The sequence below is a fragment of the Anopheles maculipalpis genome, chromosome 3RL, assembly GCF_943734695.1.
Source record: "Anopheles maculipalpis chromosome 3RL, idAnoMacuDA_375_x, whole genome shotgun sequence".
Lineage (NCBI taxonomy): Eukaryota > Metazoa > Arthropoda > Insecta > Diptera > Culicidae > Anopheles > Anopheles maculipalpis.
Genome location: NC_064872.1, coordinates 83,597,187 through 83,623,724, shown reverse-complemented (window position 1 = coordinate 83,623,724; position 26,538 = coordinate 83,597,187). Strand labels below are relative to the sequence as shown.

Sequence of the window (26,538 nt, the reverse complement as noted above, 5' to 3'; positions counted from 1 at the left end):
ATTTTTCTTCTAAAACGCTTTTTTACCTTTTTGCAAGCATTTCCGTCATTTTTTTTTTAAATCGATTCTTTGTGTTCGAGTCGCGTTGGCTTTCTTTGAAACGTCTTTTTACATGAAATTTATACAGATTTAATTTAAACAATCAAAACAATTGCTTTTGTGTTCACTATGTCCACCTGAACATCGTTTCTCCTGTCTGTTAAATGTCCCACGTTGAGGCGAGAAGTTCATTACGGTCAGTGAATGTTGCTTCAGTATAAAAATATTTGTCCTTTACTTTCATCACTACAGCTTCCTGGCAAACCTGGCCGTAATGGTGGAATGGATTAAAAGTTGCACGCGCAAAATCTTAGACAAGCGTTTATGGGTGTCTTTTGCTAAAGTTTAACTGTCTCATATAATTTTATGCACTTTCAAATATATACTTTTCATGCGTGAGAAAGAAACTGTTTTCTCTACGAATATAAGTTCATAGCACTACGTATTTAGATGATGCTTTTGTTGCAATTTTGTTTTATATATATTGTATTGCCTTTGCTTCCTTCAACTCATGTATTTAAAGTTGGTTTTTAAGTATTTGCTTGTATGAATTTTTCTTTTTATGTGTATATATGTATATATTGCTTATATACAATTGCTTATGCGTTCGTTTCTTATCACTAAGAATTGAGAGATGAATTTGACAGAATTAGCAAACTTCATCATCACCTCAAGGAAAACTCAAATCTCCTCCGGGACGACAACGTACAAGATGAAAACGAAATGTCAGTCGCTTCGTCCATTTTGCATTGAGTATTGAGTGTCGCTCGTGTAAGCTTACTGGTACTGGCACTAATTTGTCTACTTGTGTTCATGCAAATCATTGAACGTAATCGTTCTCTAATTCTACATAAGTTAAAAACGTTTCCTTCAAACCTTTAAAGTCTTGTAAAATTCTTTCTACTGACGACTGTCGCGATTAATGTACATTCAAATAAATTAAATATTTTACATCACTAAATAAATAAATAAATGCACTATTTACAACACTCCCATTCGTCTTAATTCGTTTTTGTTTTTAGTAGAGATCATTTGAAAGCTGTTCATCGTCCGTTTTGCAATCTTCTTCCACTTGCATTGAGCTGACTAGAAGTTCACACTCTGTTATCTGCTTATTCGCTGACGTAGTAGTATGGCAGGAATGAAAGAAAGGTTAAACATGAAGCTTTTCTACTGCAACAGGCTTCTTCGTTAAAATTCATCATCAAACTTATAATTAAGTATATTACGTAGGTGATTAGATAATTGCTCGTTTTGAACGCAGAACGATCCGGTTCTGCTTGTACTACAAGTAGATAACGCTAAGTTAGGCCCTCTAGGATAGTGAAGCGGGATTAGTGGGGAGCATACCCCAACCGGGACTGCCCATGACTAACGTGTACTAATTGAACGTACGCCTCTCGCACTGTGCCAAAAAGAGAGGCGACTGAGACGATAAGCACCTAAATAGATAGAACAAACGAATTGACAATCGTTGCCAAAGATGGCGTCGGTAGGGACCTGCCTCTGTACTTTCTTTACTTTCTTGGATTAGTTTTTCTTTGCATAAGTGTATCCGTAACGTAACGCATAATTGACTATACAGAAAACGGGAAATAGTATTAGTGTTTTCGAATGCAATTCTAGCTGCATACAAAGGTGAGAAAAAAGGGCGATGGCGATTATATTGTACAGACCTTTCCACACATTCCATTCCACTCGCTCTCGATCATAACATTCACCCTCTGTCGCACGATCGTACTATAGCGTTCTCTTAATCCTAAGTTACTACCTATTTGCCGCTTTTTATTGCACGTTTTACCCACCTACTCCAATAAAGTGTCATTTTCGAGGGAAAATGATCGGCTTCGTTGCGAGAAGAGATAGAAAATATAAAATGAAACACTATCAAAACTGACTGACCGGTAGTACTAGGGTTGTACACACTGTTCACACACTTGCTACCCATCCCCTCGCTTATTTGACCACAAATACACACACACAGAATGCTTATTAAAAATTCACTTAAAAAACTCGATCTCTCCTAGCTTTCAAATGGGACATCCTCTCAGTTGCTAATGAACGTCCTGTCACGCTGTTGGACAATCGCCACAAACCGGCGCTGCACAAACTGGTGACCATATCGGTCGGTTTCCTTGCCGGATGCGCCCTCAGGCCATATTTTTTTCCCTTACTCAACCTCGCTCGCTACGCTGCATCATTAGCGGCGAGGGGCGTTGGGCGTACGCCTGTGTCCAATTAAATTTCATCAAGATAACGAAGTAATCGTCCTCACCATTTTCTTCAGGTGAAAAATCTTCACCATCAACCAGTGTTCGTCCACTGTTATACAGGCTGCGTCGGTTGGCTGTTTTTGCTGCAACAAGGCAGGGAAAAAATGTGACGATTTGACAAATTGGTGACGACTTGTCAGTGCTTCTTCCTTTTGTCTAGTGTTTTTATTTTTCTGTCGCTCTCCGAGTTATTCTGACCATTACACGAAGGAAATTCGTTCATGAGAATCATTTTCTTCGGCTTCCGGCTAGCAACTGGCAAGCCGGTTGGACATCGCTACAGGTGACGTAGGCATTTCAAAGTGAAGTAAAGTAAATTTAGTCCTTCTGGTAGACCGTTCGTTTTGAACGATTTTTTTTGACTCACTTTTTTCCTCTTGTCTTCGTACCCTCGCTCTCGTTTACTTCATAGTTGGACGATAAAAAAAAATGCTTCATGACGATACGAATTTTCATACCCTTCAATAAAAAGTATCGCAAGTCGGTTACAACTTTTCGAGCTTTGAGCAGCAACAAAAAAGCGGAGTTTTCTCTGTCAATAATCAATCAACGGTTTTTGGCTCGGAAGCAACCGCACCGAACGCTTCCATGAATCGCAATTTACGACGGAAGCAAATAAAATCAACATCCTGCCCGACAGAGCGCCGACTACCGAGCGATGACACAATGGAAGCGAAGATTCATCCCTCAAGCTGCCATTCTTTGGCTACCGTCCCCGAACCGGAAGTCACTATGGGAAGGAACTTTTTTGAAGAAAATGAAAATGTGTCTTTCGGGGGGGGTTTTTTTTTTGCTACCTCAACTTGCTTTATTTAGAAGAATATCATAAAGGTTTGGTGGCTTCCTCCAGCAAGGAAGTAGGCTTCATCTAGGACAACGTCACCAATACAAACACACACGCCCGAACCAAGCGTTTTGGAGGGACGAAACCGAGGAAACCGGACGAGAAGTGAAAACTAGTTTTAATTAAACAACTTTAATCGTTTTCAGCATCTTTTCAAGAAAAGTGGCGCACCATCACCGTCACTGTGAAGGCACAGGCACAAGATCATCAAAAGGATGCTTCAACAGTGCTTTGCCAAGAACTTCCGCTTCCTTTTGCCGCAGCAGCAGGCGTGATGAGAGCTCACGTACTAGAGCGCTCGTGCTGGGATGAGAATCGAGTTTTAAGTAAAGGCTACCCCTGGTCTCCTACTATCCTTACCCACATTCACACACACAAACACATCTTCTTCACATATTCTCACACACACACACACACACACACACACACACAGTTTAAATTGCTCTCACTCACTGAAAACACTCGCCCTGAAACACTGCATGAAGCTGATGGAACTCGGAACAAGAACTCTGTGTGCATAGATCTTCGCAAATGCCAGAGTTTTCTTTAGCAATAGTTTGCTCCAACACACACACACACACACACACCCATACATCCATGCGCCCGCATTACTTTACTCTGTCCTTCCTTGCTCTATTATTCCTTTTTTCCGTTCCAGTATGTGTTTGCGATTAGTGAATGTTTGTTGCTAGTGTGAGAGCGAATTTCCGCATCCATCTCACGAGTAGCCGACTCGGAGTTTAATATTTACTATACACGGTTTGCTTGTTTGCTTATTTCCCTAATTCGTTGTTTTCAGAAACGTTTTGCTACCTTCGTTCAGAATCTCGTTGTATCTTGTTAGAGGGTTTCGGTGTTTGTCTCGTTGCATTTTGTGTCCGAGTGCGCTGCATCGCACACTTATTCCGAAAGGGACAAAATAAGATTAGTATGCGATATGAAGCGAAAAGAAAAATTAACTATAAAAGTCTTTTGGCTGGTTTTAGCGTACTTCGAATAGTTTTGTTCAATAAATTAAGTGCGTAATAAATACATCAGAACAATATTTGGCGAAGAATACAAGTCGTGAAGATTTTCAATTCATGAGTGACTAGAATTTGAAGCCGTCGTAGCAAGAGCTATAAATATGGTGACGGATTCTTAGTAAAATATGAAAATTCGCTTCTCAAAATTGTGTTACAACTAAAAAATAAATAAAAACCAAATTATCAATCAGTGTTTGCTTGGTGATCATGTAAAGTCAGACGTGTTAGATACAGACGAATTTCCTACAAGTAGCGATAAAGTAGCTCCAAGACAGTCACAGTCCTAGAAGACTGAATTGCCATGGCAGCCTGTAAAAATGAATCTTTCTAACGAAAACTGCATTACGGACTAGATGAAGACTAGATTTGCTTTTCCATTTTTCTTAAGTACACAGTAAGTGATCTAGGAGCTTATCAAATGCGGAAAGGAATTAAACGCTTTAAACTTACACACTAAACTGCTAAAATGCTATCAGTACTACTACAACTACCACTACTACTGTACACAATGCTGCTTCTTAAAACTTAAAGTAGTTACCTTATCCCCCCAAAAAAAAAAAACGGTCAAAAAAGCCTGCCTATTTCAAAAGTGAGGAGGCAAAACCGAAAAACATTGTTAACAATTCGCTTACCCATTCCTTCCAACGATCTTTTCCACAATTATTGCCAAGCGTTAGTTTATTGATCGAAAGATTTCATTATTGCTTTAGTACCACTCTTGGACTTGACGCTTTTTTTTTCTACACCCGAAGCATTGCTTTCTAATCCCATCGTTTCTTGCACCATTCTACTTGAGGTTGATTAACATAGCTAAAGAATGAGTTAAAAGAAATTCTCCCCCGTATGTAAGTGGGGAAAGGTTTTTCCGTGTTTCTTTTTGAGGCTAATCAATTTTTGTTTTGCAAATCTGATTTGCTGCAGCGTAACGTTCAACGTTTTACTGGTTTAACTAAGTTGGTTTTGGTTTTTTGTTCGTTCTTTTTTTTTATATACGTTTTGTCGCATGTCATTTGCGTTTTCTAAACTATTAATTGTATTTATCATTTAATTTGACTTGTTTTGTTGAATGCAAATCAAAGCTGTGTTTTGTTATTGTGCAACTTAAAACTTTGTTACTTTTCTTGTAGTTATTTGTCACCCTCTTTTTCTGTCTTGTTTTTTTTTTTTTTTGCTTAATGGACGTTTTTTTGTGATTCTCTTTAGTTTCATCACGTTTCTTGAATTGCTTGTTTTGTTTCACATTTTAATTGCTCATTTTAGACTTCACGCTCATTTTCCACCACGCCCGAACCACAAGTAGATAATTAAATTCCTTGTAAATAAATATTTCACCAAAACAAAACACTTTCGACAGGCTTAATTAGGTTGACGTAAAATGTACGATAAAGCGATTTTCCGTCCGGCATGGTTTGACTATCGGAAATCCGCGTAAATTTCCATCCCACCCATTAGTCGCTGTTGCACACTGAATTCCAGCGTTTCGGTCACTAATGAATCATTTGCAACTTTCACCCACCCAAGCACATGTGTGTGTGTCTATGCCAAGGCATGGCGTGACTAGGACACGCTTGCAGGAAATCGTTTCGTAGGTGAAAGGTGAAAAATGTATGTTTTTTTACGTCCCGATGACTGAAGGTGACGATTAGATTAGGGAGCAAGATTTATGACGGTGGTGGCTTGAAAGCAAAGTCCCAGTGCACCTGTTTGCTGTTGATAATGAGTCAGCCCTTTATACAAGCTGTAACGCATCTGTAGTACTGGAAAGTGGAGTAACGTAAAGAAATTTCGAACCAAAAAAAAAAAATAACACGAAATTAAACCTAATTTTGGAGCTGCTTTTCTTTGCCTTTCAATATCTTTGGATTTCTGTTCATAGTTTTCAGTTTCTTTTACAAACATTTCTCTCTCATTTTTTCTTTGCTTTTGTCTCTTCTGCTTTTTTTCCTTTCGCTTTGTTCGTTTTCACAAAATACGAGGTTTTAGTTTCAGCACTTAACTGTAGCTGTAGCGTTTACGTTACTTTAATTTAGTATTAACGTTTGTTGCATTTGCTTTGCTTTAGGATAGGAATTTCTAAAACTTTAGCTTATTTAGAAAGTAATTGCTGTTTCGTTTCGTTACTAGTTTGTGTGTATGTGTGTGTTTTTGTTTCAGTGTACTATGTATGAGTGTTTGTGTTGTTTTACTGTTCAGTTTAAGTGTTGTTTCACTACGCGTTAATGCAAATGCAATAGAACTAGAGAGGATAAATAAGAGCACATCATACTGGCCGGTGAGAGACGGGGCCAGGAGCATTAAATCGAGAAGAAAATTTACAGTAATTTTCCACCTGTTTTGTATGTCCTGCCCTTGTCCACTATCACGAAACCAGCCGTAGTAGCCCCGCACAAAAATTAATTGAATCGTAGTAGTAAGTTAATTGAATCGAATCGCACATACGGAACTGGCCGTCGTTGGTGGCATTTTCTCTACTGTACATTTCTCTCTCTCTCTCTATCTCTCTCTCTCTCTCTCTCTCATCATCATCTTTAACGTGCTGCATCTGCACTTATGCTAGGCTGGGGTTCCTTGAGCCTAGACGCTCAGTACGCACTGCTAACTGCTCTACGGTACTAGCACTCTTCAACCTGAATTGTTACCAGTGGAGGAAAAAAACTATTCAAATCCTTCTATATTGGGAGGGAGAGGGAGGGTAAGGGAGCTTTTTCCTCTAATTTCTGTTTTTTGTTGCTTTGTTTCTTTTCTTTTCATCATGCTTCGACTTCACTTGCTTTTTTTTTCTTTCTTCTTCAGATGTATAAGGGTGTAAATATAATATGTGTATATGTATATATATACTTTGTGTATATAAAGGTTTCATTAGGTATCGAATCCAGCTCCAGCTCAGCTAATCAATCATTTGCAAATTTGCGCACTGTATGGCACAATTTCAAATAGAGAGGGAGAGATTAAGAGGTTTCAGTTAAAACGTTTTTCTATGCATGACTAAATGGAGTGAATGACTAGCAGAAGGGGCTTTCGCTAAATGTATTCCGTTTGCATACCTTCAGGCTTGCACACTGCTGTTCAGTTAAGGTAGTGTTCTTTTTTTTTTGTTGTCAGTTTACTATGGGTTATGTAGTTTGAAGGATGTGTTTGTGGAGACTGCTAGTTTTGTTAGGTTTATTCTACTTTCTGCTTTTCCCTTCTTGCCGTTTGTTTATTTCTAAAGCATTAAGGTTTTGTTTTTCTTTTCTGTTGCACTTGTAAGTTTAACGTTTTGATGAAAGGTTATTTAAGGGAAAGAAACAATAGAATGCTTAAATGACTACTTACGAACCGCAATCTCATCCGATCTTGTTCACATACCCACACACACACACACACCGAGCGCCTCGATGTATGCAATCCGTAGTTCGCCTTGGGGTTTGTGCAATGCTTGCAGCTCAGCTGATCGCACGCACAGGAACATCATCGAGAACTTCACAGAAGGCGATCGTTTTAGGAAGGGCGACTGGCCGCAACAACCGGTTACCCGGCAAAGTTGACGTTTATCTGTACAGCCGCAGCAGCCGCCGCCGCCGCCGCCGCAGCAGCAGCCGCTGCCGCCGAAGCTGGATGCGTGTGCTGGTGAAGGTGATGGTGCGGCTGTTGCTGGTGGTGTTGCTGCTGCTGCTGCTGGTGATGGTGACTGTGGTGATGGTGCGGATGGTTCGTTGTCGTTAGTATAGCGGCTGGTCCTAGTACTGCTGCTGCTGCCGCTGCGGCCGCAGCCGCAGCAGCTGCCGCCGCCCCGCTAGCCAGCCCGCCGCTCGGTGATGCACTGCCATTCGTCAACCGACCGGCGGCAAAGTTTTTCATCACAAAGATGCTACCCGTACCGTTCGAGCCGGCACTAGGGCTGATAGCAAGGTGAGGTACCGGTGACATCGGCGACGGACAGTGCATCGCATCGTCCGATTCGTCGCCCTCGATGTCGACGTTCTTTTCGCGCTTGAGCGCCATCGCTGGACGTCGATCGGAGAGTGGCGTCGAGTGCAGCTCATCCATCGACGAACCGTCCAGCGAACCGGGTGACATCGGTGGCGATTGTGGTGCACCATCCTCCTTAAAGCAGGCCGACTCCAGATGCTTGTTGAGGTACGATTTGAGCGCGAACGTTTTGTGGCACCGACCGCACTGATAGTTCTTGTCGATCGAGTGTGTCTGCATGTGGGCACGCAGGTTTGACCGATCGGCAAACGCTTTGCCGCAGTGCGCACACCCGTACGGTTTTTCGCCCGTGTGCGATCGAAGATGTCCCTGCAGGAGCCACGGACGCGAAAACAGCTTCCCGCAGACACCGCAACTGTGCGACAGTTTGTGCGTTAGGACGTGCATCGCCAGTGCCGGCATGGAGACGTACGCTTTGCCACAGGTGTGACATTTCTTCGCCGATTGCGAGTCAAGGCTTCGGTGCGTTTGCTTGTGGCGCGAAAGATTGCTCGAGGTAGCGTACTGCTTGCCACACTCCGTGCACGTGTACTTGGCCTTGTTCTCCAGCGCCGTCTTCGGGTCGGCCATCTTTTTCTTCGAGCGTCCATCGCTGACAAAAAATGCTTCGTACGTGTAGGCAACCGTTTTCGAACCATTCTTACCTTCCGAGTCGGACGATTCGGTCGACTGCTGCATCTCGTCCGAGGACGAATCCATCGAGGCATCGTGCGACGAGTAGCCGGGCAGCGTGTTTGTGCTGTTGCGGTTCTCATTCTGCTCCGGTGAGCTCAGTGCATGCGGTACGGTCGGCGGTGACTGTAGAGGAGGAAGGGGTGACGACGTCTGGTGCAGCGGATGTGGTGCAGGCTGTTGCTGATGGTGAGTTTGCAACGGTCGACGGTCCGGATCGCTGGTGGAAGATTTTGCGGACACAAGCACAACGGTTGGGCTGGTGGTGGCATGCGGGGGCTGGTGCGAAGGTGAGGGAGGTTGCTGCTGGGCGAGAAGTTGGTGCGGTGCCGGCGGAGGTAGGAAAGCCGTCGAGGCACTCAGGTCCAGGATGGCATGAGCGGCGTGTAGATCCTCCTCGGCCGGAATGCGAAGCTCGTAACTAGGCCTCGGAGGCCTATCGTCCAACGAGTACGGCCGGTAGATGTCTTTCTTCTTCGGGGGCAACGATAGGGCAGTGCCGGTACTGGTGAAGCACATGGCGAGAGACTTTTTCTGGGATGGTGAACGTTGCGGACTGTCCGGTCCAGCGCTGCTCGCACTCGGTGAGGCTGAGGTGGTTGAGGGCGTTGCACATAAAGGTGCGAGTGCGATGAACTGTTGCTGGGATGAAGATTGTTGCTGCTGCTGCTGCTGTTGCTGCTGTTGCTGCTGTTGATAGCTGGATGACTCCGGGTCCAACTTTGGCAGGTAGGCGGTAAAGTGATGAGAAATGTCCTGACCATAACCTGTGAAGGAACAAGCAAACAATGCAAAGAAACTACGATTAGTATCACATAAAATTGCTGACGCAGTAGCAATCCAACACCAGCAACAGCTCCAAATGTCCTCCTTTCCTGATGGTATCAATCAATAGACAGCACCGAATGTCGTCAGTTTGCTTGTCGCATACAGTCTCCATCCATCCCGAAGTGTATGTATGTGTCTCCCCTAAAGTCGTAAAACAGCATTTGAACGACCCTGTCGCCGTTGGAAGCAACAGTCGTCATCAACTAGGTACACCGACCCACACCCTACCATACACCAGAACGATGCGTCAGTACTATAAATCTCTCCCCAATCTCTCAGCTGCTGTTTGCTCTGTCGGTGGGATTTCTGCACCAGACGAAAAACAATCCAATTCCAAATGCCAACCGAACAGGCAAACGCACCGTCCGACTGTGTATGTGTACCGAGCAAAGAAGCATGCCGACAGACTGCAAGAATTGCAACGGTCTGCTGCCTTTGGCCACTCTGAGCCTCACTCCAACCGACCAGAAACATCAACCAGCATGGATGAGGTATATGTTGCCACTGCAAAGTCTCACTGGACGTGCTCTCCATCCGTTTGCCGTATAAAGCTCCCTCAACGAACGAACGAACAAACAGCAGCAATCGGAACACGCAATGAGCGGCGAAGATGTTTCCACAGACGCCACACTAACCTTCCCCATGATTCCGGCCTGCTAGCCCTTCGTCTCCTCCTCGGTACGTATCATACGTGCACTCAGTGTGCAGTAGGACCATTCACCAGCATTTTCTTTGGTGTGGCAGTTGTGTGCGCCGTTTGTCGTGACCGCAAAATAAAACCGTTCTCCGGCTCTGTCAATGATGGAAATCGTTGACTTGATGCGACTCCTTGCCTTGCGTGCGGACATTTAAGGGCAGACATTTGGCTGGGGCGTGTGGGTGCGGTGGGAAAATGAGAAAATTGTTGCTTCGGCTGATTGTCTTTGGCGGTATTTGTGTCCTTTTTTCTTTACTCTCTTTACCGTTTTCGTTCCCCATGTATGGACGCCAATATCGCATCCGGCTAGTGCACGAAATTGCAAATTTCCGAACATCGGTGTGTTCGGTGGGATGAATGGAAAACTTCATTTTCCAATCGGTCGCTGATGGCGCCAGACCATCCAGCCCCTACCGGGGCTGGACAGGAGGGCAAGTTTTTGGCTAGTTTTATTTTCCTTACTTTTGGTTCGATGAGTTCCTGGCAATCTTCGATGATCTCAATGTTTACGGGCTGTCGGGCAAGGCCACGTGGCTACCAGCCAGTTCCACGTGCTCAATCCTCCCCAAATGTCAATCCGAAGGACCCATTTTTTGTTTGTTTCGATTCTGCCTTCAAGGTATAACGATTCCCTTCTGGCACTACAACACATACACACACACACACAGGAGCAATGGAGGCCTAGGTGCTCGGGGTGGAATCGAGAAAAGCATTCGTTATTTTTTTCCACCACCACCAACCGTTCCTTTCTTCAACCCCAACATCCTATCATCCATCGCTGCCCCGACCACATTTATATTCATTTTTGGCATCTCGGGGGAGGGTATGTCACGTCACTAGCAGGGCACACTATACATGTCCAATAGAAACCCCAAACAGAGAGAACGAGAGAGAGAGAGAGAGACCCGAAATCGAGCACTAGAAAGAAAGAGTGTGACAGATAATGAAGAGAGAAAGTAGCACGAAGAAAGTGGCAAACGGAACGGGGTTCCGGTACGTCCTTTTGCACATCGAAACGAGCCGATGGATGGGTTTGGATTTTCTACCGCATTGCAGCACTTTCCGTACTTGTTTTTCGGTCGCTGACGTATGGTCGGACGGCGTGTGCTGGTGCAAGGATTGCGAAATTGGTGGTCCGTAGTCGGAGCAAAAAAAATAAAACAAACGGGGTGTTATGTTTATAAAATCTTTTCGGAATATTTTAATGGCCACCTTCCTTTCGGCAGCTTTGCGGCTAGTACCACCGAGTTGCGACGAGTTTTTGAACGGCATTGCATCAAGCGATGGTAAAATAGATCGCGCGTCTGATGCAGCAACATTTGACGCGCTTTCCAAACCCAAGTGTGTACTACCGAAACAATCTCCGTACGATGTAAAGAAGACTGTTGCAGTGTCTAGCACTCGGCACATCAGCTTTGTGATGGTACACTTCAGTGTATTGGGGTACAAATTTTCGTCTCACATAACCGACGGCTAGAGAAAAGAAGGTTTTGTGGCTACTCCGCGCTTCACCGCGCTGGACTGGAAGAAAGCGCAAATGGATACAACATTCCGCATTGCATGCGGTTGCCAGACAGCGGAATGCTGTCTTCGTTTGGAGAAGACGAATGGCTTCATTGCACTGTCCCGAGTGCTCTCGAAAACTTAATTTCGAAAGGATTACGAACCTGAAGCAACAATCCAACCGCAAACCTTCATCATCCGGGCACGATGACAAAACTACGATGATGGCCAGACAAACATGCACTGAATAAGCAACGGATAAGCGAGGGTTGATTTGTTTCACCGCTGCGGTTAAAGATGGAAAGACATCGCATAAGGGGGACGTTGTTTTTGCTGCAACTCAATTCAGCTGGTTGAGTGCTTGCGGATGCTGCAGATGTGGATCTTGAATCGGCTTCTAGCAGTGAAGCAGCTCATTGCATACAGTAAATGATTATTCAACTCATGGTCCATACTGGTTTAAGGAGTTATTTTTGTTTTCGTATCACTTGCAGGAAGGAAAAACCGCGGAGAATTATACTTTATTAGAAATGTTTTAAATCGTTTTTATTAATTCTAACGTAGATAGCACTCAAAAAATGTACTACAATTCCGAGTTAAGAAGCGTTACTATTCGCGCCTATTTGTAGGCAATCCGCAATACACGTACGCAAGGATAAATTATAATTTAAGGAAATAATAGCGATATCATTAAAAATTTCAATAATATTTTACTGTTTGGCTTCCAGTCCTCTTATGGCACATCTTACCCAAACATCGCTAGACTTCTTAAGCATTCGGTAAGGATTTATGTTAAAAAGCAAACCAAACATTTGTAACTCCAACTCCTGTTGCTAGTCACTCCAAAACTTATGTAAATTCTCCCTTACAATGTGCTTAAGCTCCACACCAAACAGAATCCTCCATTAAGCTAAGCCCTCGGAGAAACCTTTCCACGACACGAAAACACCGCTTTACCGTATAGTTTTGCTTACATCTTTATCACCGCCAATAAAGACGTTGGCATGTTGTCTAGGTGACTGGCGTACCCCCGTGCATGCACCAACCCCATCCAACAACCGCAAGTGATAAATATGTGCTTCTGGCACGTTTGGCAAGGTATTGGCCAGAATAAACAACTCTGACTGTTTTCCAGTGAAACAAGGTGAACAAGTCATAATAACGAAGAAATCCAGCAACAAAAAAGACAACGTTCCTCATTCACCCGCAAGGGTCATAATTTAATATCCTTCCCTTGGTATTTTGGAGTTTTTCGTGAAGCTAGTGCCGTACACTCACACACATACACTAAAGCGGGAGGTTGTGATTTAAGCACACAGAGTGAATGAACACAAAAAAGCTGGGCCAATATTTATGGAAAGCTTTCGCGAGCAGCTCAACCCCAATACCACCGGAAATGGGGTTGATGGTAGTAGAAAGCAACTGAGAAAGAGAGAGAGAGGGAGAGCGGGGGAGAGTAAGAGGAGGAAGGTTGAGGAAAGCAAAAAAAGCAGGAAGAACGCCCACAACCATGCTCCTGTTATAATGACGTTTATTTACAGTAATTTATGACTTCATAATCCGCCATAAGTAATGATGAATATCGTAGGCAACGTTCTGATTTCTTCCGTCGGCCATCCCTTCCACTGACCTGAGCAGTCCGCCCGTGTTCGGCTGATGGTGGAGAAATTTGCATAATGTTTGCGCAGATAGTTACCGCATCGCATCGCGGCGTTCGTGATGCAAAGGCATCGATTTTGAAGCGACATGAAGGTGGATAGGATGTGGAAAAAAAACTCTGTAGACGGATGGATGGATGGATGGATGGATGATGGACAGAAAATAAAACATCCATCCGATTTGTATGATTTCTGCTGCCATCCTGTGCCACGTCATCTTCCAAACCAGATATTCCCTCCAGCGAGCGCAGAGATAAACACTCTCGGCTCGATAAAGCTAGTCATAATTTTCAATAAACATAACAGTTATTTTACCATCATTAATACGAAAGTCGTGCCAGCATTCTCCCACTCTGTCCTCGGCAGGTTCCGCCAGAGAGTGGTGCAGTTCTCATTAACTGTCAAAGTTTTTTGCCGCGTACCACAAGCGATGCTCCAGGTTTTTGCTTCCAACCACAGCCAGGAGGACAAATATTCACTTCCGAGTGTGTGTGTTTGTGTGTGAGCGAGTGCGCGGGACAGTTCTGCTGCCATTCATTATTTACATTAATTTATAAATTATGATGCCACCGTGTGCGGAACGTGGAACCATTCAGCCGGCACAAGCAAACACAAGCTCACCTTTCCTGTTGGCCCCACGGAATGGTGAAGCTCCTCAAAACCAACAACCAACATGATGGGATGAAGTAGCGTTCGTGCAAAAAAAAAGGGGTGCTGAGAGCGGTGTGGCAGGTGGCAAAGTTTCACCGCAAAAACCACTTCCCCGGGAATTGGAACACCCGAGGTGTATGATGGAGGCGGTACCGTCGGTAGGTGGGAACGATAAGAAGTTTTCTTCGCGGAGCTACAAAAGTCAGATCAAGGCCTCCGTGGGACACTGTGTGCAGCGTACGTACCGGTGTCGTAAAGTGTCCTCCTTTTGTTCCGATGCGTTCGAGAGAATCTGAAGCATCCTAAAGCTGTTTGGCGAAGACGAAGAAGTCGCCGAGTGTCGGCTTGGGTTGCGAAAAACTTTGGCGTACGCTGCTGATGTACACGAAGATCCTGCACGAGCACGAGAGATGAACGTTCTCTGAAAGGGCGCTTGATTCGTTTAATCCTGGTTCAATACATTTGGTTAACTTTATGTTGTAGTTGAATGGTGAATAGGATTAAAAACTTGCAGCATATCTACGCAACGTGTGTTTGAACTTTTTGGAGTTCAATGTGCATACACGGTGCGTAACATGAGTATAGGAACTGCTTCAAAATATATTGATAAATTAGTCGATTGATCTTTATAAAATCGAAGATAAAAATTAAAGCTCTAAAACCTTTTATTTTTGATTTGGTTCATGTGAGCTTTAGGATAGCAACAAATATTGCTAGCGCCTAATGATAAGGCTTTTATAGTAAAATTATATTAAGGATATAAATTCATGTGAATATTCGTTTCATACGGCCAAACATATTCTCAAGCTCTTTGCACATTTTACGACACAAGGAGTCAGAAATCGTCTAAAACACTAAACCTTCATAACATAAAAATGCAGCATATATGCCCTGTTTTCTTCCTAGCTCGCTGTTCCCAACCATCAAACGTCTACCATAAATAATGAACTTCCTCGTATTGACAGCATATGTTCGCCAACATCTGACACACGGAATCGATTTTTGATTGTTGAAAAAAGAAAACCCAACATACGACACAAAGAGAGCACTAAAAATCGAATTGGCATACAATCGGTTTTACTTCACCCAAGCATCATCTATCCTAACGATCACCGACCATTTTTGCTCACCTAAAATAAATTCCATATTCCACCAGCCTGTTACAATTGCGATGCCGTACTGGCATCCTCCAGTAAGCAACAGTTTTCCAAAAAGCTTCGCTTTTCTCCATTTACCACGTGTGCGGAACTGAAAGTCAGCTTAAGGCGTAAGAAATGAAGCACAAATCGTGGCATAAATCGTAGGTCACCAAATGGTTGTTCGATTTAGCAATCGCTGTAACGAAACAGCAAAACACACCAACCTGCCCCAAAAACCTGTTGTACGAGTGGATCTGGCTGCAGCTCGGCAGCTTTTGCAAGCGAAACGTTCTGTGCTGTGGAAAATATTTGCCACCACATGGGTCGATGGAATGGGTAGTCGTGCCCGGCCCGGGTAGCCAGTCACATCTCACAGTCATTCGCCACACAACTGGACGATTACGATGTCGACGCGAAGACGCGATGTCCCGCGACATGGACGATAGAAAGTTCGTTATTTATGTTGTTTATTTTATTCGCTCCATTGAGCACCTCGGGCTTCCCCGGGACGGAATCATGACGTGATCGACTTCTGGATGGAACGTAGAGCTTATGCTAGGCAAACCGCATCCCCCCGTCGGCCCTTCTCCTTGACCCATTCCCTGGTAGAATTTTTTATTATTTCTCCATCCAACCATCGGCGCACGTGCTCTGATTATTTATGTACATGCTCTTCTTCTGGCTTCGGCTTCCTGGGTCAATTTTCGAGCGCGGGAGGGAACTTTCAAGAAAAGTATGCAAGACATGCAGCGACAACAAGCGAAAGAAACGGAAGACAAGCGTTTCGAAATTGCCTGCCATCGTCCCATTCCGGGGACGATCGTTTGTAAGTTGGTGCAGCCTCAGAGAAGACCTTTCAGAGTTTACTCTCGAGCGGCACGCATCACAACGAGGTGCAAACGAGAGCTTGTCGACAGGTTGTCGACAGGTTTCGGGGCAACTTTTTTTTTTCACCTCTCATACACCCCCTCACCCGGTTGTTTAGCCGCCAAGAGCGTAAGCCTTCAACGCACGGAATCGAATTTTCATCCCTTATTCATGTAACTTTATTTCGACCGACCCTCCCGGCTCGACCGGTCACCAACCTGTGGCTCAACCAAAGTCGGCATCGTTTTTCTTCATCATGGTTCGTGTGTTTCCTTTTGCTAAGCCTCCATTCGCTGCTAAACTACCTGCAGCGAAGGTGTGTTCGATGAGTTAGATTTCCCTATCTTGTGCCCTCGGCAAATTGCCGGGTGGATTTACGCTAACGAAACACTTCTCATTTTGCACAAGTCTTCAGCTCATGAATTATTTTCTTACCGTGCTGGAGCAGCATACTTTGGAACATATTTTGGCCCGACCTAGAAATGGGTGCTTCTTCTTCTTGCCCCACAAGAAACTGGGTCCCGTGCATTTATATCCCATTTGAAGCATGAGGCTTGAGGTTTTTAACAAAAATTGTACTAAAATTCTGCCACTTCATAATTTGCTCATCATGATAGCATAAAAAAAAACACATCAGGAAGAGCAGTAGCAGCACGTGCATGAAGGAAGTCAAGAGTAAAAAGTCCTACAACGCCGCCACACTTTATCCATCCATTATCCGAACCGTTCGGTGCGAACCGCGAACGAAACCGCGGTGGAAAATCATTATTATGCTTGTGAAAGTACGCTACGAGCTGGATGGGAGGGACCGAGCAGAAGATCAGACCAGCCAACGGCAGCCGAAAAGAAACAAAAAGAGACATCGTAAAAGCTCCATGTTTATACGACGGGATAATAAAGCAATTTAAATATGACGAGGCGCGTCAAGCACTGGAGCACTGTTCGGGAGTTTTTGAAATGTGTATTTTTTCTGGTCTTCTCTCCCATGGTTTTTCCATTCCACCAAGCACGTTAGGCGGGATGTAAAATTTTCACCTGACTGTATTTTCGACAGGATGTCGTTAGCCGGCTCGATCCACGGCTTGCGTGCGGGAAGATTTGTGCGGACGGGGGCAAAAATCGACAATAGCATCAATATGATGATGAGACGAGTACCTTATTTTCCTCATTTCATCATCATTATCCTGGTAATCTCGGTTGGTTTAAAGGAAAACAAAAAAACCAAGAAAAACCTTGCATTTATTTGCCAACCGAGGAGTCAAGAGCTAACAAATTGTACCGCTTTGCAAAAATGTTGAACGAAAAAGCCTAAGTATGAACATTTCAAATTAAAATAAAAAAACTCATTGCTTTTCAGGAAAACAGCTGGTGTATTCTAAAAAAAAAGGATAAAAACGGTCTAGAGCGTCCGGCACAAAAACACGAACCCCTTTATGGAGGCCAGAAACCAGCACCAAACAGTGCGGTTGGCCACTTGATGCTGATGATTTTCATTACGACGCACGGTCCGAAAGGCAAAGTTCGAAGTGAAATGAACACATTAAAAAACGAAGTAAATGAACCGTCACACATACGTGCGGAGAGTTAAAAAATGGAGCTAAAGAACGGAAGTAAACACATGGAAAGCCCCGTGCCACACGTTGCAAAAGCCTGATGGAGTGTGTAATAAAAATGGTGCAAGAATAAAAGCAAACAGAAAACAACTCTCTTTCTGTGCCGCTCTGGCTTGCCAAAAGTGGACTGAATTTGCCACCATCAACCGTCGGTGTGTGTGTGTGTGCGCCATAGAAAAAGGAAAAAAAATCATTTGTTATTTTATTTCCCCAGCAACGGAAAACTGTAACACTGGCTAGCGCTAGTGCTGGTGCCGGTTGCGCCAGCAACGTCAAACCCCTTACCCAACGGAACGACGGCGGCAGTAATAGTTGTAGTAATAACAATAATCGTTATTATGATTATTATAATGTAATCGTAAATGGCATTGCAGCAGAAAACGCGTAAATGGCGTCGTCCACTGGTTTTTTTTGTTTGGTGAATTGACCATTTTGTCAAACCGTCCAACGCTGACAAGCAGCGATGTGCAGAGAAATGGATTAATGGATGTGGAAAGCGTGGAGAACAACATGCTGCATCGTACTTTTACTATGAAAAATAGAAATGAAAGCACACTCACACATACAAAAATCCATCCATGAATCAAATAACAAACCGAAGAAAAAAAAACATGAAAACATGCAAAACATTCCCGGGTTTGCTGTGCGTTGGAATGTTTTCAATTCGGTTTGAATTTATTCGCTTTTGTTTTCCTGCACACGTTACCACTAATTTATGTATTTATTTTTTGTACCTTTGCTATTCAATCCTGTTGCTATAGTTTTTTTTTTACGGTGGCAAAAAACCAGCAGCTAAAAGAGTCGCGATTCAATCCATCAGTATCTGGTCCGCCGATCGGGATGGAGTAATCAAGCTAGAAACTAGATAAAGCCAGATACTGTACAACTCTTTTTGCTGAAATTGATTTTGTCACAGAAATCGACAGCAAAGACAGGGAGTAAAAACTGATAAAAAATAATGCAAACCGACGCATGTTTCAATAAATGCAGACTAATGCACTTTTCAGTGCTGCTGGCAGGCCTGTTAATGGAGATAGCAAAAAAGAAAACGAGATAAACAAAACAGCACACCGTAAATATCCCACAGGTGAGGATTTTATTGGTGAGCTAAATAAAAAAAAAAAACGCTAAGCGCGAAAGGGTTTTAAACGTCAATTTGCTTCTTCCGCATGAAGTAAGTCAATTCTTATTTAACTTTCTCTGCTTTTTTGTTTGTTTGTCCGCGTTTTGTTGAGAGTGATAGTGATTGACATTTTCGGTGCGCAATGAAGCGAGTTTTAGTAAATTTAATCTAAAAAAAAAAAAACCTAATCGCTCTTTATACGTCAATTAGCGTTTGAAAACGTTTTAAGGGGAGTTTCTTCTTTTTCTCACATTTGTTAAATTGTGAAACAGAGTGTCGAAAATTGTTGCTTTTGAATCTCTTTTTACCAAGCGGGCACAAGCGTGTAGCAGCATCGTTTGAAAAATAAATCGTTGCGCCTAAATGTATACTATGTGCTAGGGAACAAATTCCATCATTGCTTTTCTTCTTTAGCTTTTCAAGCGGATCAAGTACCTTTCTTCAGGCTCATGCCCACACCCGTACAAAACCACCTTCTATGCCCGCTAATGCCCAAGTGTACACAAACCTACCTCTATTCTCACTCCTTTCCTTCCCTTTCCGACCCAACCCCATACCGACATCCATCCAACATCCAAGATAACGAGGACTTTTTCAAGTAATCCAATAGATCAGATCAGCACATCTTACAGGCGGCCGAAGGGTGGGAGGGAGGCCGTCCCATAAATTCTTCAAACGGCCCCAACCAAAAAGGATTCATTCTAGAGCACCGCCGGCGAAAGCGGTGAGAGAAAAAGAAAACCTTCACCAAGTTGCAGGCACTGCAAAAGAATTATTGCCTGTGCGCCGGATCGATCCGAAAAAGCTTCCGCGCGGGTACGCTTGTGTGTGTGTGTTCTTGCCAACCCTATAGGATGGAACCAGCCACCCGGAAGTGAATCCAACGCTTCTCTGTCCTATCCGATCAGCGTCAGGATCTGCTTCAACCGTCAGCAGCAACATCATCATCATCATCATCGCCATCATTATGCGGAGTGTGGGTGAATGGTGTGTCCTCGTTCTAAAACCAAAATAGCAAACGAAAAGCCCAAAGTTCACCCGAACTACCTCCTCTTCTTCCTCTTCCATCTTCGTCCTCAACACTCCCTGAAGGGAAGTCGTTCGTAGGAGTTGTTAGGAAGAAAGAAGTGACTCTTGGCAAAGAAGACGCACACGATGAGTGCTCGAGTGGCACAATCTCGGTGCCAAAATACATTCACCAGAAGAAAACCCCGTTCGTATCCTCCCGGCGAGTGTCTTGCAAGCAGTGCAAGAGCAAGAGTGCCGCAAGAAGATTTCAGACAAGAACGAAAAATTACTAAAAGACCGGAAGAACTTTGGCAGCTGGCTGGCTTCTGCTAGCGACTATCGAGAGCGCAATGCAACTAGTGCTGCAGCCATCTCAACAATGGCCGAACCCGAGCGGCAATAGCGAGCGTAGTTTGTGGGACGTTAGTTTTAAAGCAAATGCGCCACCAAAATTCGCTATCCCTCATCCCCATTGCCTCATTCCAACCGTCCCTTTTGCTTGAGCGATGCTGTGAAAGCTGCAGCTGGCGTTTTTCGCAAAGGAAGGAGATGAGATTCCACCATCATCGTCATTATCAACGCTTCTTCGGAACGTCTTGCGTCCTGTTGCTTACTTACTGCTCACTTCCAACCCACTTCCGGTTGCCTCGCAAATGCAGCAGCTCTCTTAAAGTTGTTGGGGATTTTTGCGCTATTGCGCCTTCGTGCCGATGGTTGACGCGAAAGTGGATATGTCTCTCCGGACAAATGGATGGGAGAACCGAGATTTTTCGACTGCAGTGAGGAAGTTTAAACGAACGGTATCAAATTTCCCCACCGTGGCCTTAAGAGCTTCAGGATGTCTGGCAGGACTCATGCTATCGACCAAACTGTCCATTTTGTTGCGAGTGCATTATAATAACAATAATTGGATACACACACACAGCCACAGGCAGACTAGGGAGACGGACGCTTGCAATAGCACTGATAAACCGTGTGTACATTCAATATCTTCTGTATGGGACACTGCCATCCGGTAGCCATCTTGTTGGCTGTGTTAAATCTCCACTCCTCGATGGACTTTACTTCACATCAGCCGTTTTGTGTGTATGTTTAAGAGCATTTTCTCACCTGTACACCATAATCGGATCGTACTGCAGCTCGATAAAGGTTTTAATTAAATACATGTGTACGCACTCACACACACAAACACAGGTTGGGGCACAAAACTTCAACTACAACCGGTTGCAACTTGTACGGCTGTTTGTTTTAACGATATCCAACCGACCTATTCTAACCGACGATGCACCGACATGAAGCCAAAAGGTGAGAATTGTGGATTTGCACGACCATAATCGAGGCGTGGTGCTTGCGAAAACTTTCCCCTGTTTGAGTATCACCAGCAGAAATCGGAAGCCCCGTTGCCACGTTATCAATTTCATACGGGAGTTCGCTCTTCAGCATCTTTGAGGTTAAAGTCGTCTCGAAATGACCAGAGTTTTCCCATTTTCACTGGGCGCAAGCTAATGAACTGCTGCTCTAACGGCCCCATAGTGCGGCACGGTGGCTCGTTAGCCATTGATCCCGATCAAGAGTGTTGGAGGGGGATGGGTTCATCCGATGATGATGGTACCGGACCCACGTTTGATGGGTACCCGTTTCGTAGGGCAACAACATCGTTAGGTCCTTCTCCCACTCGCACTGGGTCATTAAGCCTTATCGATGAAGCGATTATGACGCATCGAAAATGTGTATTATTTGGCCATTAATCGGAATGAAAGTCGTTTGAATGCGTGTCCCAGTGCGGCAGGCAGCAAAGCAGATAGCCGACGAAGGCGTGCCCGATTGAGCACTGGGACATTGATTTTTCGATCATTGATTTGGTGTTGATGGTTGGTGGTTTGGTCGTAAGAAAAATGAAGTGAGAATACTTCAACACTTGACAATCGGTACTTGTGACTCGCATCTTTAAAGCGGTTCTTTAAATTCTGAACCGAGGCCCATAACAAAGCAAACTGTTTTTAAGTTAAAAAATAAACCAAACTCGCTCGATAAGAGAAAACCTCCGATGCTATCGAAATCCTTAATTCCACCGCTCGATTACCACAAGCGTAGCGAGCGTTCAAGGGAAAACAAAACACAAAGACCATTTATCCATCGCAAAAAACCGTACTTCGCAACGCAACAAGACCAGGGCCCATCCACCAACAGGAACGAAACAAAGGAGCTGGAAAACTGACTCTCTCCCTTCGGGACACTGGACATGGCGCATCGACTTTGGCTTTGAAGACTCCTGTTGCGAGCACCGGCTCAATGAGGCTCTTACGAAGGGCTACAATAAGGACGAAGTGCACACGTAAAAAAAAAAACACCCTCCATCAGCTTCTGGAGGATGGCTTCAGCGAAACAAAAAAAAATAAAACAAAATCCCACCTCAAACCGCAACGGGTGGTATCACGTGACGCAGAAGAGGGAAGAACCCATCAAGACTGCTTCGGAGTGTAAAGCCACGTGGACGCTGGAGTGGCTGGCGAAAGTGAAGATCCTGATCCGAGTCGAAGAGATTGAACCGAACCAAGGCTCATCAATCGTTCCGAAAACGATGCCGATATTTATCCCACCCAGTGCACCCACGGTGAGACACGGTAATGTTAGGATCGGCTTTTTTTGTGTGCGTGTGTTTGTGTGTCCGTCCCCAGCAGGAAAACGTGCACACGCTTCGTAAGCATGTTGAATGTTTTTCTCCTCATCAAGCCACAATAAAAAGCAGTTGGTGGAAAATCTTGTGATGGAAACGATGCTGCAGTAACGGTAGGCTCTTTCTCTCTTACTGGTAATGATGCTGATTATGATGAACCATCAGGTTGACTTTGGTCGACATTATAGAGCTCCTACAAGTCGTACCGAAGATCGCGTTCTAGTTGGTCAAACCCCTCATCAGAAAAAAAACAGGACTTCTTCGTCCGTCCCAAGAATTAATGGATATTTTCAATGACAATTTGATCCTCATTGAATAATCAATAGCACAAACGGTGGTCCTTGTTTGCCGGTCCACAGGACACTCGGTTGCCGAACTATCCCTTAAAGGGAAGAAAATCTTACACGGGCGAAAAAAATCGAATTCTTCCACACTCCCCCTTTCCAACAGTTCTCCCTATGACAATCTCAACGATGTCAGTAATTCCGAATAGCAGCAAACGATTTTCGTCACATTTCCCACACAGCTCAACGATTAGAATCGCTTGCTGGTGGGGTTGGTAGGAAAGCAAAAAGTCGTTACGGTTTCGGGAAATGCGTCAAGCGTCCCATGTTACGATGATATCTTCATTTTGTTTCTCACTATCGGCTTAACAGCGGGGAGATGCGGTTTGCCGTTTATGACATTCGGAAGGAGGACATCGTCACTGTTTGATGTGTTCTATTTTTTGTTCGTGTTCCCAATTCCCTTGCAACAACATCCGCGGGAAGGTTTTCTCATTCGTTTTATCGTCTTCGATTGCCTTGCATCATGTCTGCCTGATAACACGCCACGGAGTAGCAAACATCGCATCTTTTGAAAACAAAATTTGAAGCGAATCAAGTTGCTTTAAATATCCTTTTTTAAACGCCAAACAGGGCACCACGATGCTAATGTTTTAATGCCACTTTCTCTTCTTGTAATATGATGCGATTTGAGCCGTCTTCGTTTACAAAGTGTGTCCTGATTGCCTTGTGAATCGTCACAATATCTTCACCACTTCTTCTGCTTTTCCCAAGAAGCAAAACGAAAACCATCAACACAGTGAGTGACCCCACAACAACAAAAAAAAAACCTAAATGAAATGTAACCGTAAACTCTGAAATCACTTTAGAATCGTTACAACCGAACAGCGATTGAAGAAAATGCCGCCCGATACAATGGAAACTGTGCTGGGGAAATTTCTTTTGAAGCGCCATTGCAAGATGCTTGGGAAAAATGCATGAAAAACAAATTCATCATGACTTGCCCGGGTTGCCTATCCGCCCGCTGTCGCTCGATGCGTGCGGTGGCTGAATGAAAAACTAGCGGGCGAGAAAGTCAGGACGCCAGCTTTCCCCTATCCATGTGGCCACATCGACGCACTGTTGATTCGTGTTGGCGCCTATGTTTTATTGTTTCCACAACTCTGCTTGCTTCTACACAGCTAAGCTTTATCTGTTTTCTTTTCCTACTTTCCTTTTTTTTTTTGGTTCAGTGGGGGGGGGGGGGGGGGGGGAGGGTGGGCAAGCAATCGTGCCGATCCGAAACGACTGTTTTCTCGCTTTCAGCGCGTCGAAACCTGCATCATCAATCCATCGATAGCACAATCGATCGATCTGACCTTTGCCTATGGGCTGCGAGCTGGCGCGTGTGTGTGTGTGTGTATGTATTCCGCCTGCCTCAGGACGTACGGAAACAATAAAGTACGAAGTCATACTGTACACCAACGAGAACCAAGAACACTGAGTCGCCATTGTAAAACGTCTTGCTACTACAAACGCGAACCTTGGCACGAAAGAGAAAATTCGCAAGAAAACCAAAGCGTACGAGCGGGAGAAAACTAATTCAAAGACATTCAAGAGACTTGTGAAAGGAAAAGCCTCCAACCAATAAAGCTCAGCAGAAGAGACAGAAGAACGATTTGCGCGAATTTCGGTTATCGGATGGACAGTAACCGATACCGCATCCGTACCACAATAGCTTCAACCTCAAAGGACAACAATAAGAAAAAAAACCCTCCACTCCCACACCACCGAACTGTTGCCAGGATTCTTTGCTTCCGCCCACTGTCCACCCATCCGTTACCTCAATTTGCTTTCCAATCCGACACACATTGTTCCACTGGTTCCATGGTAAGCAAGGCAAACCACGTGATTGTGCGGAAAGTCAACAGGAAGAGGCGCAACGATATGATGAAGTAAAAAGCTTCCACCATTGTTGTTGGTACGGAACATCGAAGCAGCGGGACCGATTCAGCACGGATCCGAGCACCAACAACAACAACAACCAAAAACTGAAGGGAAAAAAATCATTAAGAAAACGAATCAATCAATCTCGTTTCGCCATTATTGGTTCGCGAAAATGTATTTCGGCGCGTGAAGAAAAATCGGCCGCTCGCTGAAGGGAACCTCCCACCCTGATGATTCCTAAACCGATGACAGCATCAGGTTTTGGGTGAAAGTCGATGTATGTGTGTCCTTGTTGTGCGTGTGTGTGTGTGTGCGGTTAGAGTGAAATTTTAGCCGGTTCCGACGAGACGAGAAGCTCACTTCGTCGAACAATGGGGAACAATGGAAGGAGCTCGTGCATGACAGTGGGAGGAATAGGTGAAGGAAGAGTGTCAGAACTCTTCGGGTCATTGTATACAGGGACAGCAGCAGCAACAACAACAAACAAAGCAAAGAAAAAGCATATCCTTATCCGCGCCTCACCAAAGCCAGCGCACTTCCGAAATGGGACTCTCGCGAAAATTCTCTACCCTAATCGGTTTGTGGCTCTACCATTTTCACATGCGAATGGAAAGGCGAAAAACGTTCTATTTGACTTCGAGTAATTCCTTCTTTTTTTGTGGTTGTTACTTTCCTTACGAAGGCTTAGGTGGCGCGCTTGGCCAACCGTTGGTTAGGTGGCTCAGTTACGGTTTTAGCAAATGAGCGATGATGAAAAATCGCTTGATTGCTTTCACCCTGATTCCATCCCCATTATAATGGCCAGTTCTTTCTCTCTCTCTCTCACACATTCACACTCACACACACACACTTTCTCTGAGCGAAGGAACTAATCCTTCTCGCATCCGGACGCACCATAATTTCCCAAACCCTCCCGAAAAAGAAAATGTATCGGTTTTTCGTTAATAGTTTTTACGACCACAATTGCTCGCTTGTGGTCGTGATGTGCGCGCTGGCTACAAAAATGGTCAAATTTGCTGGTATCAGAAGGAAAAAAAAGGACACACGCACACGCCAGCAGATAGAGCAAAGTGAAGGAATAATCTCGATGCGCATTAACTTGATTGCGGTTTTTTTTTTTTCTTCTCGGGGTATTAGTTTTTTTTGTTCTTGGACGTTTGTTCACCTCCTCCACATCGGGGCAATCGTTGACGGGTATTAAATGTTGCGTAGGGGATCGTTGGCTTGATGGATAGCGGCTGGATGGTGAAACAATGGCGATCGAGGGTGGAAATGGAGTCGTTTCCGATGATGGACAGGATTTTGGTCAATCGAAGAAAGTGATAGCATTTAGCAGAAATGGAAAATGGTGCCTCCTACTGCTGGACAATCCAAAACGGTTGAAGTAATCTGATTGGTTGGCCGTTGGCGTTTACAGTTTTAATGCCTAAAATGCTGATTAAACTGTTTGACGCACACAAAAGCAATGGCCAAAATTTTGCAAAAATCTCTATTTTATCGTTTAGTTTTTCAAAGAACTCAAAATTTAAATAAAAACCCGGGTTCAATTCTGATCCAGACCGTTGCCTTCGTAGTATCAACAAGTCTCGTGAGCCTTTAAATGGTCGGAATGATCGATAGTAGATCGCTATCATGTCATTTAGCATTTTGAACATATAAGTATCGGACATTTTGCATGCCCCCGAAAGTTGAGAACAGTATGTATTCCCATTGACGATTATTTTTGTCTTCGTGCTAAC

The 26,538-nt window shown here is 44.3% G+C and overlaps 3 protein-coding genes across 3 annotated transcripts in view; 1 reads left to right on the top strand and 2 right to left on the bottom strand.

The window, feature by feature from the left end:
- The window catches only part of LOC126562538 (ribosome biogenesis regulatory protein homolog), a 416,320-nt gene that overhangs the window by 141,593 nt on the left and 248,189 nt on the right, over positions 1-26,538 (bottom strand). The window lies entirely within an intron of this gene.
- The window catches only part of LOC126561880 (ras-interacting protein RIP3-like), a 437,929-nt gene that overhangs the window by 182,266 nt on the left and 229,125 nt on the right, over positions 1-26,538 (top strand). The window lies entirely within an intron of this gene.
- The window catches only part of LOC126561662 (fez family zinc finger protein erm-like), a 57,898-nt gene continuing 39,051 nt past the window's right edge, over positions 7,692-26,538 (bottom strand). Inside the window, exon 2 of the mRNA XM_050217949.1 lies at positions 7,692-9,592. Within this exon, the coding sequence (XP_050073906.1) occupies positions 7,692-9,592 (1,901 nt within the window). The remainder of the gene's footprint in view (positions 9,593-26,538) is intronic.